This window comes from Dryas octopetala, chromosome 5 (assembly GCF_963921425.1).
Source record: "Dryas octopetala chromosome 5, drDryOcto1.1, whole genome shotgun sequence".
Taxonomy (NCBI): Eukaryota; Viridiplantae; Streptophyta; class Magnoliopsida; order Rosales; family Rosaceae; genus Dryas; species Dryas octopetala.
Window position 1 is genome coordinate 11,498,048 of NC_141370.1, and position 18,275 is coordinate 11,516,322.

At 33.4% G+C, this 18,275-nt stretch overlaps 1 protein-coding gene across 2 annotated transcripts; it reads right to left on the minus strand.

Moving 5' to 3' along the window:
• Positions 1 to 5,049: 5,049 nt before the first annotated feature.
• On the minus strand, positions 5,050 to 7,588 carry LOC147284282 (U-box domain-containing protein 30-like). 2 transcript variants are annotated; one of them, XM_086244220.1, is made up of 3 exons: positions 7,134 to 7,588; positions 6,391 to 6,969; positions 5,050 to 6,291 (listed from the first exon to the last, which is right to left on the minus strand). In XM_086244220.1, the coding sequence occupies exons 1-3, from the start codon at positions 7,249 to 7,251 to the stop codon at positions 5,609 to 5,611; spliced, it is 1,380 nt and encodes a 459-aa protein (XP_086100346.1). In that variant the 5' UTR covers positions 7,252 to 7,588; the 3' UTR covers positions 5,050 to 5,608. The 2 variants fall into 2 exon arrangements, with proteins under 2 accessions (XP_086100346.1, XP_086100345.1); XM_086244219.1 differs by having other exon boundaries at positions 5,050 to 6,969.
• Between the last annotated feature and the right edge of the window lie 10,687 nt (positions 7,589 to 18,275).

Sequence of the window (18,275 nt, forward strand, 5' to 3'; positions counted from 1 at the left end):
TATATATATAGGAATGATAGAGATCTCTATGATTATGATAGTAGAAAACCCGTTTTTGATTTAGTCTTATATACTGCATTTTGATTATGATTGTGTGTGTGTGTGTGTGTGTACGTGATAATATAAAAGTGTTGGCTTACTGATTCATTTACATATATGTAGTGGTTCTTTTTAAATATATATCAAAAGAAGAATAGCATCAAACCATGTTATATATGTTCCCAGTGTTGCAGAACAACAATGTTATGCAGAAATAATTCATGAGCAATATGTATTGGATCTTCTTCAGCTAGCTTTTTGGTATAGCTGTGTCAATAACATTTTTGTTGCCACATTAATTATTCTTCTTTCTTTGATTATATATATTGGATCTCTTCTTCATCTTCTAGCCTAGTATTCCAACTTAATGGTTCATAAACAATAGTCCTTAAAATTAAGATGCCCAGAAAAGGAGTTTTTGTGGCAATTCAATATGCTTGGCCTAAATTAATACACAAATACAAGTGTTATGCCTTCCTTTTTGGGTTCCATGCATCTGAAAATATTCATAAACCCAATAGTTACACAAAATGCTTACCATTCTACATATTAATACATCAAACGGAATGCATATATAAATTGTTAAATTACACAGAAAACATAGAGCTAATAATCTAGCCTGCTGCTGCAGATCAGGTTCTTAAAGTTTCATACAATTTAATTTCAAAATATAAATGGATTTCCACAAACCCACATATTGTTTTTCAAATAAATTGAATTTAAAGACGGAGATCCAAATCACCCTTAATTAAGTTATTCAGTATTTGCCGTTATTGCAAAACTCTCAAGTCTAGCTCCTACTGATGTACACTGGTGAAGTTGTTATTTGTATGTTCAGGCATGCATGCATGTCAAATATGTGACCAAATTAAGTCATGGACAAAATTAACAACAGAGAGAACTGTAAATTAAACCATAGCTTTTATCTCAGATTTTGGAAGACAAATTTGTGCAATGATGCATGGCATTAGAGCCTGAGACTTTCTGCAATATGTGAATTGATAGTGAATGTTGATCATCTTACCAGATACTTTTTCACTGCCATTAATACATCAATAATAGCTATTTGACATATTGCAGTTCTTTTAATTATTGTCAATTATTATTTTGAGGTCATCCAATAATTAGGGAAGTCCTGAATGAAAATGATAGTGTGACAATGCAACAAAGCCTTGCATTGTTTAACAGGCGGTAGCACAAATATTGTCTTTTAACTTAACCATTTTCAGTGCGCTGATGTAAGGTTTTATTTTAAAAAATTTCGATGTACCTAAAATCTATTTTCACATAATATGCCTAATATTATGTGGCAATATTAGATATATTGTCTCTATATTATGTGGCAATATTATTAGATATATTGCCTCTATCTTAACTATTTTAGTGCGTTTGGTATATTATGTGAAATACCCATCTTTTTTCTAATATTAGATACGTTTCACGACTTCTAACAAAAAGTGTGATAGCAGCTAGCCACTGAATATCAACCAGCTGTAGCTTAAAAAATGTCATGAGACAGTGGCAAAAAAAAAATGTATGAGACGATTCCTTTCCTCTCAGGCAACATGTAGAAGAAGCTTCCAACTCATTATTTTAGACATGAAATTATAGGTCCCAGCAAGTTGCAACCACCCAAATCTTGTCACAATCTGGTAAAGAGGAAATTATAAATTTAGTCCACTTATTTTATACATAATTTAATTTTGGTTCACATTATTTTTTAAGTTCAATTTTGGTCCACTTATTTTATACTTAGTTCAATTTTAGTCTATGATTTTTTTAAGTTATAATTTTAAATCATTTTGGTTGTGTTTTCTTTAATTATAAACGAAGTATAAGTTATATTTTATCATTTCTTAGTCATAGGAACCAATTTGAAGTATTAGAATCAAAGAGAATTGAAGTTTAGTGAAGTTTGAAAAATCTGAAAATTTTCTAAGAAAAATTGATAGTTTCGGGTACCTTACTTTGGAACTAATTATCTTGAGTTTTAAAACTTCAATTTAAATGATCTTTATATGGTTGTAAATATGAGATGCATAGCTTTAAAACAAGTATATGTTTGCTGAATTTGGCTGAGATTTGATAAGGTAAAAGGCGAGACAAATTTGAGAAAACAAATCTGGACCTTTATTAAACAAAACAATTAGTGGACCTTTATCTCATCTCATAAAATATGTTATAATTAGTAAAACTTTTTTCTTTGTTTAATCCCTTGTTATCACAATTAATACTCTTGTTTTCATTACTTTCTTCTACATGAAGGGAACATTCTATATTCAAATATATTTCAATTAATATGGAAATGAAGCTGACCAAGTCAATTTTGTGCACCATTTTTATTTATGTGAATATTAATTAATACAGCTGGAATTTAATGAAATGTCCTGCGAATCAATAATCAATATATATATTTAAGGGGACATGTGATTCATGCACGTAAGCTTTGCTTCAGATCTACCCCCGTGAAACAATCAAAGCCCCGTAGACTAATTGGCTCTGCATCTCATGTTTTTATAATGGAAACCAAATAATTAATAAGTTATTCTTCACCCAACTCATGTGCTTCACTTTTATTTATTTTCTTTTCGGTCACAATTAATTGTGAATTTGTGATCCAATTAATAGTGAAATTACTAAAAAATTCATTTGAATTTTGAAATGAAGTATAACCTTTGCTCGTGCAGCTGTCCAACGTTGAATATATATAGATGAATGCTCGCCAATTTCTGTTTTTCTTTGAATACGAAACTATCAACATCGATCAATTAATGTTTACTGCAATGTGGAAACTATTGTCTCTTAGTTGTAGTTAAATTCAGCCAAAAGTTTGACTTCAATCCTAAAGACTAGAAAAGTGAAAATAAACAACCAAACTATGCTTCAGTGATAGTGATAGAGCATTTATTCTTTATCTCTTTATAAGACTCATATTTTCCTTCTCAAACTTTAATTAGGCTTTCCTTTGTATTAATACAATAAATAAATTATAATAATATTCGTAGCTAGACTCAAACTCAGTATTAGGTTGGCTTTGCCATATGGCCCATATCCTCTTAGTGGGCTTCAATACATGAGAATGTACCATATTGCAGTTCACAAAAGTGGGGCTGATTGGTCCATATTAATCAAAATGGGCCTACAAGAAGCATTGCACTGAAATCTGAATGCAGATTGTGTAGTTTGTACAATTTTATATAGGCAAACTGCAATCAAATAGCAAGATGTTGCTAGATTCAACCCTATTACCACAGTCAAATTTTTTTGACGTGACTGTATTAATATACACGTATTTTAAAAGTATCGTATTAATAAATATAGATGTGTTATAATATAAATAGATTAGTAATACCATGTGACGATATCACGGTCACCAAAGAATTACTCGTAACTCGGCTGTGTGCCTGACTTTGTGTAGATTCAAGTGTGTGTGGTTTCCCCATGAGGTGGCTCAGTGGCAGCATATGTAAGTATGTTACCATCTTCCAGTTCTAGCAAATGAGCCAAACAAAAGAAAGAGACTTCCTTTTTACCTTATATAATTAAGATTAAAGCCTAATTAAAATTTCATGCAAAAGCATAAAAGTGTATGACATCCCATATGCAGCCCTTTCCCTTTGTAAGAATTTAATTATGCTAAAAGATTTGGAGATCTCTACTAATTCTTATTAATCATATGGTCATAGATCCATTGTGCCTCATTTCATGGGCCTACTGGATTTCATGCATGGTTGCATAAGTATAATACACAGACACAGAAATAAGAAAGAGAACTGGGTCCATGAAAAATAGGGGATTCTATATACACCCAATGATTTGCCTGCACCTCCATTTGAGATTGGGCAAGCTGCCCACCTGGCTTTCTTTTGCCTTGAAATTTTTTAATTTTTTTTATTCTTAGTGCATCTAAGTGTAGAGTTGAAACTTTCAGAATTTTTTTTTTTTGGGTACTGAGTACATTATTGGGTGCATTCAGAAGCTCCATGAAAATTGCATGAGAAAATTTACAGTCCCTTCTGCCACAAGAATGGCCTTTTTCCTTGAATTTGGGCCTCTTTAACTGTCATTCAAAGATGCCCTATGCATCTATCCTAATGGTAATGGCTCCTTTACATAAAGGGGCTTTTAGATCAAAGCAGAGAAATGGAGGGAAATCTCTTGCTGCTTTCTGTTGAGAGTTGAGACAAATTATCAAAATCAACTAAAGAAAAGTAAATAATGAAGGATGTAAAGCAGTACAAGCCAAATAGTATCCAGATCCAACTAGTTTCTTTCTTGGTCTCTATTACAGGGAACTCAAAAATCAGGCTTCAAGAATCTCCCAGGCAATACAAGACAAAGTACCCACTCATAATTTTACACAACATAACCCTCCTCCCAAAAAAAGAATCTAGCATTAAAGATATAATTTGGGTGTTGGTGGAGAATCCAATTTATTTTCATATTACATTTTTCAAAGTGTAGATGGTAGTATTATTCATGCACTGCTGTAGAAGCATTAGCTGCACTGCAGCAGTGGTAGGGCTGCTCTCTCTCACAATTTTGGAACCAAAAGGCACATGGCAGTTTCAACTTTCAAGGCTACTTACTTTGCAGTGAAGTGAAAGCTCTGAGATTTCATTTCTTTCTTTTCAATTCAGCAGTCAGCAGTGTGCAGTGAATGAGTGCAAGCTATCAATTGGTCCCATCCTCAACTCTTCCCGCAAAAGGATAAAAGGAAGTACACCAATTCACCAAAGCGTCTAGTCTTGCCCCAAAATAGTAAAGTCCAGCACATGTAGTGAACGCTAGGACCTGCAACCCCCCCCCCCCCCTTCTCTCTCTCTTCCTCTGGGATTGTCTGCGTAATGACCACTGGGTAGGTTTGTGTGGGTGTTTGGTGTGTGTGCGTGTGCGTGTGTGTGAAACAAGCAAAAAGAGAGAGAAAATCAAACTTTGAAGAGGAAGATTAAGCAAGAATCTGAGATCTTAAATACAGAAAATCACATTTTAAACAAGAAGCTGTGCAGAAGTAGATAAGTGGAAAAAGAAATTCTTGACTTCAATGTACACATTCAATGGATATCTTGAAGGACAGAGCCCAAGGGCTCTCCAATCTCTACAGTTAGTGGGTCAAAAGCAAAACTCCCACTTAAAAAACAACAGGAAAATTGGGAGCTACCAAGACCTCAAGGAGAAGACCAAGGGAATTTCTTAACAATTACACTTGCCATTGCAAGCTCCAAACATTTGGAGCAAATTATACTCCTAACAAGTATCTTTATCCAACAACTACACTTTCTTCTTTCTGCTGGGGTTATTCGAAAACCATTGGCACCGGCCCAGAAAATTACATGATTCCACTACAACCAGCATAGTGTGTGATGTCCACATTATGAGTCTTCTTCATGAATGTTGAATCCATTGTTGGAACAAACATACTTTTTAAGTATATACAGGAGAGCTAATTCGTACCTCAATTGCCATATTCATATATTGAGTTCATCTGAAATTCTTTGCAACATTCTATTCAGGGCTACATATGTAACATCAAAGGGGTGGTTATACATACCCAAGTAAACTTTTCCTGTCATTGGATTGTCCTTGTAAGTTTGCACTTGGAAATGAATATTGTATCGGTATAGTTTAGACTACACAGCTTCAAGAGCTCTGCAGACTGCTGCTTCAAGACAGGACCGCAACCGCTTTGCATCACAAGGAGGAGCTTTGCTGCTAGACCAGCATCCAGAGCAATTGATGAGCATTCCTCAGGGGCAAGTTTGCATACAGACAATAAGATTGACAGTGCATAATGCGTACAGGTCTCTGAAATTCTCATCAGAAGCCTCACCATATTCGGAATGGTCTTTGGGCAATCCTTCAATGCTAATCCTCCCTCTGGTAGAGACGACAATGCATCCAACACGAAGAGAGCTAGTTCTAAGCAATCAGGATCCAGAGAAGGCAAGCATTCGACCAATTGAGGCACAGCCCCAATGCTCACTACCAGACCCCTTACTTCCTTATGCAAGCATATTGTTCTTAGAAGGCTAAGTCCAGCCAAGATTCCAGTTGTATGTCTCTTATCTTTAACCAGCCTCATTAGTCCTACCAAGAGGCTATGGCTCGAAATGATTTCTGATCGAAAATCCTTCTCCTCCATTAGCATTTGGATCAACCGGGTACAATTGATCTTTGTCTCAATGGACCCCTCGTTCAAAATGTCCACCATTAACGAAATCTTTGCGGGTTGCATCAAATTAGTTTTGGATTCTGAATCAAGGGTCAAATTCACGAGAATCGCAATGACTTCAGAACCAACAGCATGTGAAGTAAATGGACCTAGAAGAGATGAAATTACAGCAACCCCACCTTTATCAATCAATGTCTTCCTGGCAGTAGCATGAGCGGCCACAACTTGTTGAAGCTCCTTGAGGGTTTGCACCCTAGCTTGACCCTTTACCTTCTTCAACGTCTCGAGGAGCTCCGACGCTCTTCCCTGAACATCCTCCGACCTCTTCTTCATGAGCACATACTTGAGAGAAAACCAAGTGTAGATTAGATGGTAAAGAGTGCTATTTGGGGTTATGGAATCGTCCCAAAGCTCTTGCATTGTGGTGGGGCAAGTGAGGTGCCCCAAATTGAACCATTTGAGAATATTGGACCTCTCATAGGTTTGGCCAGTGCAAAGGGTCACTGGGTCTTGCATTGGCTCCAGAGAGATTGGGCAAATAAACACTGAAGGGACCTCAGACAAGTCAAGCTCTTCAATCATCTTCTTCAGATCCAATTTCTCACCAACACCAGCCCCAACAACCCCACCACCAACACCACCCAAAACTCCATCCTTGACGGCTGTGTCCAGATCTAAAACATGCCCATCTCCACCACCATCAAACCCAACAACCCCATCCCTCTTTGAGGGCTGAAACATAGGCATTCTTGAAAACCCTTTTGAGAGAAAAGGAAACCCAAACCCTCAAAGTTATTAACAACCCAGAAAAAAAAACAATTAAAACTCTCAAAATGACTTCAATGACAATTCAGAGAACATTACAACTGGGTAACACATGAAATGTGTGAAAAGGGATAAAGAGAGAGAATAAAACTCCCACCTGTTTTTCCCTCGTAGACAATCACAAGCAGCAATACTCTATTTATTGCACACACACACAACTTCTGTTGCTTTTTTATCTGATCTCTTTCTATGGTCAAAAGCATCATTACAATCATAATACACACATCATAAAACACAACACTAATCAAACTTGTTTCACTTCATGTTCAAGCTTCAAAAGGGCTCAATCAACAACCCCCATTCACCAGAAGACAAAAGATGTGCAATAATTTAGACCACTCAAAGATAAGCAAACAGTGGACACTAGAAGTAAATCTAATGAGGTAGTAGTACAGAAATTGAGAGAAAAATAAGTAACACCCAGATCTTAGAAAACGGAGAAAATGAGGAATCCGAAGAGATTAAGAGGAAAAAACTATGAGAGAGGCCGTACCGCCAAAAGCAAAAGGAAAGAGACCCGAGAGAGAGAGCATGGAAAAGCCATAGAGCTCTTCTTTTGGGGAACTAGTCTACTGAAAGCCCTTCAGTCTTTGAGTCTTCATCGAAAATAATCATTTTAATTTTAATTATTATTATTATTATTATATTCGTGGTAAAATTGTAAAAATAAAAATGGTGACTTTCGAAATATCGGATGACCGGAAACCACGGGCTGCAGCCGATGAATAAGCCCCTCGGCCCGCGCACGGCACGTGCAGTCACTTCACGTGTCGCCTTAACCTCCCGCTTCTCTGTAAATTTGTTTTTCTTGTAGGTTTCTCTGTTAATTATTTTTTATTTTTTGGTTAAGTCTCTGTTAATTAGAATTTAAGTGGTGGGAGTGGGATTCTTCCCGCCCCACAAATAAAAATTTAATGACAATTTTATCCTTACATGCTGTGTCTTTTATAATTTTTATCGTTGGGATTATTGTTGCTATTTATTTAGTTGAGATTCTTAACAACAAGACTTAAGTACAAGAGTTTCATTCTCACGTAGGATTACTATGGCTCTATATCGATTCACTAGTTCCGAGTCTAATTAATCAAAAAAAATGTTTGTTTCAACTCTTTAACTAAGGCAGACTCTTAGGGTAGGTATAGTAGGCAACTACTTCGAGCCCTTATATTTTATATAGACCCTTTATATATATATATATATATTATATTATATTAAAACTAAATAATGTACATGAAAAATTGAGTGTCCAATTGTTATGGTTCGCCTTATGCCACTAAATTTCAAGATCGGCCTTGTCCTTAGCTCTTGGCTAGGCATAGAGGGAAGGCACAAGCCAAGAAAAACTCCTTTTCTGAGCCCATCAATTTTTATTAATCAAAAGTTCAATTTTTACACAACTTACCTTATACACATAAGTATAACATAAACTAAAAGACTATAATGTTGTTGCCCGAACTCAATTATAGGTTTATAGCTCTAAATTTTTGTCAAATTAAAAATTATTTTAAATTATCATCATGATTAAATAAATTGTTACAAAATTGTCTATTGATTTCATCACATATAACTAATAACTTATAATTTAATTAATTTTTTTTCATTAATAATCCTAAATTTTGAAAAGAAATGGTTTAAATCATCAAATTATATCTCAGAATGGATAAATTATTCTGTATAACCGCTATATTGACACGTGGTATAATCAGTCTATTTGTTATAATATGAGTGGATGTTATTGATACTATATCCTACTAATATAAACACATCGTCCAGTAATACCATTACACGTTGAATTGGTTATACCACATAGCGGTATATCGATTATACCCTATAATTTTTTCTCAAAATGAACTCTTAATGACACTCAAATTAAGTCTTAAATATTGAATTTTCATTAAATGCAAAGAGAGATTTTGAGAAGAGGACTTTGAAAACATAGAAAAGTGAAAGGATAGGAGGACAAAATTGGTATTTAGGAGAGAAAGTTAGGTGGGTCAAAAAGAGAGCCCTAATTGGGTAAAGTACAAGCCATGAGTAATTGAGTCATGAGACTCATGACCCAACCCCCACGGGGGTGGACTAGCTCAGCTCAGTGAGTCACTCAGACTCTCTCCTCCTTCTCGATTTAGCAAATCGAATATTTCCAGACACTTTTTCTCACAAAACAAACAAAAAAAACTCCCAAAATTAATAAAGTAATGAACCCAAGTGGGCCCCCCACTTTCTCTATAATTATTATTTTTTAAATAATAATTGCTTTTTTTTTTGGTAGAGTCCCATTCCAGCTAAGCTAAGCGTTTGACCGTGACAGTGTGTTGCTTTGACTGTACGCCTCCTTTGGCTTATCCGGTCTTGCTTTGACTGCTTTTCCAGTTTACACTATTCAAGAAAAAATTATAGGATATAATCGATATACCGTCTATATGATATAATTAATTTAAAGTGTAAGAGTATTATTAGACGATATGTTTATATTAGTAGAATATAGTATTAATAACATCCACTCATATTATAATACATAAATTGGTTATACTACGTGTTAATATATCGATTATACAGAATAATTTCTCTATTTCGAACGTTGTTGCTTGCTTGCACCCCCTATTACCTAATCAGACACCGCCACATCACGCTTTCTTCTAATTTCTGAAACGAACCAACGCATCCAATTAATTTAGGTGCATCGTGTTTCTGTGGCGACCTATATAATTAAGACCTAGGTTTAATATGGCCTTTGGCTCATTCGCATTCATGTTGTACTCATGCTTGCTTTAAAACAGTCGGCTTACAAGTTTTTTTTTAGGGTGAAGAACTAATCATATGATATTATTTTTTTATAATTAAATATTAACATTTTTTTTGTATAAAAATTGAATATTATTATTGAAACAATTTTAAAAAATGAAAAAAAAAAAAAAAACAATATTAAAGAGTACACTCATGTCTAATTCGAGTCAATTTTGTGTTCATGCTCGTATTATGCTTGGCTTGTGTCGTGCTCATGCCGTATTTAATGAGCTTAAAACTTCAACCTAGCCCAGCCCTTTTATTCGTGTCGTGTCATGTTTGTTTGTTTTAATTGTGTCATTTTGTGTTGTGCTTGGGCAGGCCTGTTTGACACTCCTTTTTTCAATATAATGTTAATTTTCTTACACTGTTACTCTTTTTCAACGATAAAATATTTTATAATTTATTTAAATTTGAGTTCACCCAATTCATATTTATTTGTGGCTAAAGTGAGCCTAACCTTTACTAAATATGTTCAATGAATCATAATTTATGAATAATACTTGTCTCAGTCTCTTGATTAGAAGTTAATTGGCAAAAGTTCAATATAGACACTTAACTATATAAGTCATTTCAACCGGATCCATAAAGAAATTTTTTTTTCAAATGTATACATGAACTAAGATTTAACTTAAATAATAAAAGAAAAATGGAGGTCCGTTAGTTAAGTGCCTACGTGGCTTTTGCTGACCGTAGCCCACACCGCCAAAATTGGCCGAAAAAGTTGTAGGAGCCACTGCGGCTTCTCGGCGTCGATTGGTCGTGCTCAGTGGTTCGGTGAATGATCCAAGACCACCTTCTTGCTCAGAACAATGAGGGGAAGCTGACTGGGGTGGTGGCTGGTCTCAATGTTGCCAGGAAATTGGGTCAACGGTGTTGAGTGTCGGCGCGGGCTGCGGAAAAGAGAGTTGCAGAGAGAGTGAGGGAGTTGGGGAGAAAGATAGTCACTTGGAAAAGTTTTTACATGTTTTTGTAATTTTTTTTTAACACGTGAAAAAAAGTTAGCTTCCACATCATTAAAAAAGTCTAGTCAGTAAAGTCATATAAGCACTTAACTGACAGATAGTCATTTTTCAAATTAAATCTTAGTTCGGGTATACATTTGAAATTTTTTTTTGTTTATGGACCCAATTGAAATTACCTATTTATAATTAAGTGTTTATATTGAACTTATGCCTTAATATTTTCTTACAATGTATGTCCGTTTTAGTCTATTCAATTTATAAATAGGTACATTGATTTTAACTACTAAATTTAAATAACTTTTTAGTTTAGGTACCAAAATTAAATAACATTTTAGATTAGGTACTAGTTGAAAAGTAAAACAAATTAATAAAGTAAAAGGTATTAGAATTTACATATATTACATCACATGCCACTACAATAAAAAATAAAAAAAATATTACATCACAAATATTACATTAATTTATACTATATTATATTAAAAAAAAAATCAATCCAGTCACAACTTAACTGTGACTATCTTGGTAAATTGAAAGAGACAACTCACACCACTATACTATATATTATTTTGAGTAAAAGTATTATTTTGACCTCTATTTATATTATATTGTAGTATAATTTCTCTAAAAAAAATTCAATTAAGTCATAACTTAATTGTGACTGTCTCATAACTTAGATGTGAGTGTCGTACAGGCACAACTAAATGTGAAGTTGAGACTACATTAGTAAATTTTCAAGATAATATAAAAGTCTCAAGGACAATTTTGTCAAAATCTCATAAATTTTAACTAACACTCATCATATGTGGGCCAAAGGATAAAAATATCAAATGAAAAAGGCTCAAATCAAAGGGGTCAACATATTTATGACCTAATTTAAAAAACTACATTTAAATTTGGTAGTTTAATTGAAAAATTATATGGTCTTCATACTATACCAAAAAATTATTGAGATTTGGTATTTAATCATAATTTTCTATTTATAAATTAATTTTTTATTTATTTAGAATGAAAACTAATATAGACATATTATTGTCAAAAGGATCGAAGGAGTTTCTTTAACTAGGGACTGAAGTAAGTGTAGATTTTTTTATCCATTTTATTATTTAACAAATAAATTTGATAATTTAATATACTTGTTGAATATTTAAGATTTTTGGTAGTTGTTGTGTGGCAGACTGGACACTGTCACAAGCAGTGCCAATTTAGGTTGGATTATATAATAGTAATAATGTATTGGGTTTGTGGCACAGTACAGAACAGGTGCATTGGTTGTTTATTGGAGTTATTAGAGTCATCAGTCTACTATTTAATGAACAAAATGTGGGTGATCCCATTGTTAATGAGTCTTATGACTTATTAATGATTCAAAACTTCAGATAGAAAGCTTAATGTACTTGTTAAAATTGTCCAATCGTTTTATATAATCTGGATTTCCACTTCCACATTACAAATATTGGAATAAAATTGGCATATACTACTAGTATGCTACAGCTACAACATAGGTGTCACATGACCCACCAAATGAGTCCTCGTGAGTAGGGCTAACAGCTTACCACCAGTTCAATTTATTATTAATTATATTATTATTATTATTTAAATGGTAAGCTTAAGAAGGGCTATAAGAAGTCCTAACACTAAAGCCTGTGCTGGATAAATGTGTTCATACTTTCATTTCAGTTTTTTAATTAACTTAATGACCACTACAAATTAATCAAACTTTGGGATAACATTGGAGTCATTGGACCAATCCTAAGGTTCATGCAGCATAATAAGATGAACTTTTTAAAATGGGTTTCATGCATATTTACCTAAACACAAGGGTTTAAATTTCAAAATTTTCGATTTTTAGGGATGTCGAAATCGAAACCTATATTTGTTAAATTTTCGGGATAATTTCGGCAAAATTTTCGAAATTTTTGAAATTTCGGTGAAATTTTCGGTGTGAACTGGTTTTGGATTTATGGGTTTTTAGAGAGGAGGCTGGGTTTTTGGAGAGGAGACTGGGTTTTGGGAGAAAAATGGGGCAGCGGCAGGGGCGAGATCGAGGGAGAAAGAGGAGGGGCGGCGGCAGGGGGCGGCAGAGGGAGATCAACAGAGAAAGAGGGGGCCCCCCGGCAGGGGGAGAAAGATCCGGCAGGGGGGCGACGGCAGGGGGCGGCAGGGGGGAAAAAGAGGCCGGCAGGGGGGGCGACAAGGGTGGCGATGGCAGGGGGAGTCTTGGGGAGAGAGATGGTGGATTGGTGATGGATTGGAGAGATAGAGAGAGAGAGAGAGAGAGAGAGAGAGAGAGAGAGAGAGAGAGAGAGAGAGAGAGAGAGAGAGAGATGAAGAAAGGAGAAGAAATGAGACAGTGGAGGCGTGGAGGTGTGGAGCTGGAGACTCGGGGGAAAAGAAAGCAGAGGGAAGGAAAGAAAGAAAAAGAAGAAAAAAATAAAGAAAGAAAAAGAAGAAAAAATAAAGAAAGGAAAAAAAGAAAAAGAAGGAAAGAAAAAAAGAAAAGAAAAGAAAAAAAGAAAAAAAAGGAAAAAAAAAAAAGAAAAAAAAAAGGAAAAAAGAGAAAAAAATTAAAAGATTTAGGGTTGATTAGGATTTGGGGTCTTTGGTCAATTGTAAAGAAAAAAAATAGTTTGAGTTTTCGTTTGGCCATTTTGGAGTTTTGTTTAGTTGTTTTTAAACCCTAAATTAATAAACTATAATATATTTTTATATAAAAAATAATTTAAAATACTCTAAAGGGCTAAACTCTAATATCATATACCATATCCTAGTTTGAGGTTTTTGGGCAATTGAAAAAAAAATAATAATTTGGGGTTTCGTTTGGCCGTTTTAGGGTTTCGTTTAATTGTTTTTAAACCCTAAACCAATAAACTCTAATACATTCTTATATAAAAAATAATTAAAAATATCCTAAAGGGCCTAAACCCTAATATCCTATATGATATCTTAAGCAATATAGAGTATAGATTATAAAGTATATAGGATTTAGTGTATATATTATAGAGTATAAAGAATATATTAATTTTATTTATTTATTATACTAATTTTATTTCACAGTATTTACCTTCAACGCACATTATATTCATCTTATATCACATGAAACTTACTATATAATTTGGTTTCTTCAATGTTTTTTATCAATGTAGTAGATAATATGTTAAATAAACATATAGTAAAGTTTCATTCAAAATTTCCGTATTTTGGTAGTAATTTCCATAATTTCTATCTAATTTCTGTCGAAATTTAAAAATCTTCGAAATTTCAGTCGAAATTTCCATCGAAATTTCCTCGAAACCCGAAATTTTATTCCTTGCCTAAACATAACACAAATTTACTTGAATTATTGTTAAATTTAAATTTGTTTTAAATTGAATTATTGAAAGGCATTTTTGTCGCAGTTGTTGAATAGTTTAATTGAAAGAGTAATATAATTACTCACAATGCACCAAGTTCGTTCTCCCTCCCCTCAAATAAAAAAAAAAAAAAAAGGCATTTTTGTCATATAGAATTATTGAGAATTTGAGTAATGAATTTTTGTGGCTTATTAATAAAGAACTAAAAATTTAAACTTATTATTCACTTGGGGTACCGGGTACGACACTTTATTTGGAGAGATTTTTAATACTTTTACCTGATGCATAATTTAAACAGGATATGACCATATGAGAACTTTTCGTTTTAAATTTCATAATCGGCATTCGAAGGGGTCTTACATCCACATTAAGAGTTAATTACACTTACATCCCTTGAGGTTTATCGTCTTTTCACATACACCCCCTGGGGTTTAAAAAATTACACATACACCCCTTGAGATTTCAAAACTATTGCATATAACCCCCTACAAGAGAAAAAAATAAATAAACAAAAATGAAAATATTTGTATTGAGGTTGGACTTTATACCTTGAGTAATCTTATTAGGTCATTTAACCCCTTAGCATGCCTTTTTGCATAATTTATCATCATTTTTTGCTCACTATAGGGGGTTATATGAAACAGTTTTGAAACCTCAGGGGGTGTATATGTAATTATTGAAACCTCAGGGATGTATGTGAAAACACAATAAACCTCAGGAGGTGTAAGTGTAATTAACTCTCCACATTAATTATGCAAACATCCCACAAAGAGTTCTTGTTTTCTGGGCCTAGTATTGGAGAATGCCTTTGGCCCACAAAGTAATTGATGTTCTCCCTATATCCCTAGGCCCAAATAATAGAATTCTCCGAAAAGTTCACATTGGTGCATATGGGCCTACTTAAAATGCTGTGATACATGGGCAAGGAGGAGCCAGGATGTGGGTTCAAGCTAATAGGCTCAATACTTTAGATTTCACGTTGGATGCTGAGTATTCAATACAAAAGTCTACAAATTTTAGGCATTTCATGCATTAAGGTATTGTGTGTATCACACTATTACTACTTCATGACACTATATATCTCACTTAGAAAATATCTTGCATGTCCCTGTGTGATAGGGACATGCTGGTGTCACAAAAAGAGAAGAAGGAGAGAGAGAGAGATATCATCCTTGAATGGAGAGTAAATGCACTTTACTACTGAAAGTCTGAATCTTTAAGTCCTCTCACTTATTGTGAATTCATATTTCATTAGTAAAATACAATTGTTTTTAACATGACAATAATTTCTTTTTAATCAATTAATATTGGGATGACACCTTAAATGTGCTAATGATACTTTTAAGTTTTAACTTAACCACTACAATTGTTGGACTCAAAATTTTCAAAGAAGATAACTTGGCCTACATGTTGTTGATGTTGACTTCGGAATTGAACTCTGGAACGCTCGTTATATGACTTTAATTTGAGTTTGTTTTTGAACGGTGGGTGGGGTACCTGCAAAAGATACTCCGACGCTCAAGTCAGTTAATATCTGATGCGAATGAATGCTCAAATGGTTTGATTGCATACATTCTCCAATGACTATGATTACGTATATATAGTCGATGATTTTTTGTGGATAAAGTTCACGACATAACGCGCAAGTTTCTCCTTCCACGCGTCTTCCATCCCAATGTTTGCGTGATGTTACTTGCACTTCACGCCCACGTTCTCAATTGAATTTAGTCACGAGGATAAACTTAACCATTTCTTGGGCTTTTTACTAGAATAGTTTTACAACCTCAAACTCAGTTAAATTACTCTTATGGGTTCGGCCCAAATATTGTTTGTTACTTTGGCTTCACACTTTAAATTTGAATTTTGGGCTAAGAGAATAATCTCCCCCCACAACAATTATATGTCTCAAACAAAACAACAACTTATTTATGAGACTTTCATGCAAAAAATTAAAAATAAAAAGTGAAATTTTCGTAGACTTCTTCCATATAACCATTCTAGTCCTACAAGGCTACAAGTAAATATATTATGGATGGGCCTTGACTCCTCAGAAGTTTGAAAACCAAAGAAATTCTTTATATAAACTTTTGTCAACTTGGAACAATATTTTTTTGGTCAAATCTATTTGGAACAATTTACATTTTGGCATTATACTAGTTTAGCTCCCAACAGATACAAGGAATCTCTTTTTTTGTTTTTGTTTTTGTTTTATATAACTAATCAGTTATTAATTACCTTGACCCTCCTAACAAGGATAAAAGTCTGACTGGGTCATGTGAACCACTCTAGCCTTCGATAATAACGCAGTTAGACCTAACAAATGGCTGATCGATCAACAGCCATGCTCAAACAAACACCGATTCATGACCCAAAAAAAAAAACAAAAAAAACCAATTGATCTCGAGGTTGAGTTACAGAAATTCAGAAACTCAAATACCAAGATTATAAAGAAATAGATCCGTAACATTTTTTTATATGACTTAAATTTTTAATCAATTATATATTACGCGGTTAGAATTTTTTATTTGATATTGTACCTTTATAGGTTTTTGAGGCTCTATATAAAGACATTTCTTCTTAAATGAAAATCACAGTCTTCCTTTCAAAATACAGAATAATAAACAAAAGTAAAGACATCAGAGATTTGGTCGATCTGATTACAAACACTAATTTATAACTCTACAGAGAAAGTTTCTAAGCACAAAAAAATATGGGCCAAAAATTAGCTAATAATTATGTAAAAAATTATTAATATATGATAATGACATGGAGGAGATCGAGTACGTATCTTATATGGGACAAGTTAGCCAACTCTGTTTCATTCAACAGATTCAGTCAACATGATAGAGTGAGCATTTGGATATATGATGTCTGAAACATTCTTAATTTGCAGATCATGATCATGTATGGTAGCTAGATATATATAATTAGTAAATATCTTATAAAAATCTCACCGAAAATAAAAATGTATTAGAAAACGTAATGTATGCATAATGCATCAGTATACTGGGGTTACTGACTCTACACATTATTGACTTTTACAGATTTTTACGTACGAACTTTTTAAAAGAAAAAAAAAAAAAGAATATATAAACACAGATTTTTTCTTTTGACTTGGTTAACATAATTTTAAATTCACCGCCACTTGTAACATGATATTGGACGGCTATGGAAATATTGAATGTGTTTGGCGGATTGGTTGATTTATTATTATTATTATTATTATTATTATTTTACTCTTTTCTTTTGTCCTGACCAACACAAATACAACAATCACAAGCTACGTACATACAAGTACAGAAGTCACAAGTGGGATGTAAATGGACATATAATTTGAGGAAGTTGGAGTTTTAAATTATCATATATGTTGTATAGGGGACATATATGACTGGGTCAATTTAATTTTTTCGGTTTAAAGCAATTGAGTGTAAAATTGGTGATTCTGAATGGAATGTGAATTTGGACAAAAACATTTGGTAACATTTGCATGCCCTTATTTGTCAATTACATACATGTTCAATTTTTTATTTTTTATTCTTTATTCATTTTTTATTTTATTTTTTACAATAAGATATATGCGCTATTGCAATTATTCAAATAGACTCTGTTATTAACCCAATGTAGATATTTAATTTTAGTGACTAATATGTTGGTTTAATCTCACTTACTTTTTTCTGATGAATTGGAGGAGTAAAAGATGTTGAGTCCAAGCAAAATAATTAAGGAAGAATAGGATTGAGGAGGAGACAAGAGTGTCCCTTATTGTTCAGATTCACTTATTTATTTACAAACAAAGAAAAATTTATGATATGTTTTAGTTTAATCTCACATACTTTTTTCTTGCTAATTATCATTGTCTTTTTCCTGACATAACATTTATTTTTATTCTTCATTAGATTTATGAGTGTTTCTAAGGCTAAAATCATAAATAGTCTAATAGGCCACTCCACTTTTAATAAGCTGAGTGATTGGTAAGGACACCAAGTCCTCACCGTCTAAAACCATTTGACAATTTTCTTTCGTATTTTTGTTACATTTACATGTAAAAAATGAATATATTAATACAAAAGAGACAAAAATACAAATTATTTGGAAATACATTCACACTACAAACTATTCGCCACTTTCATCTAGCTC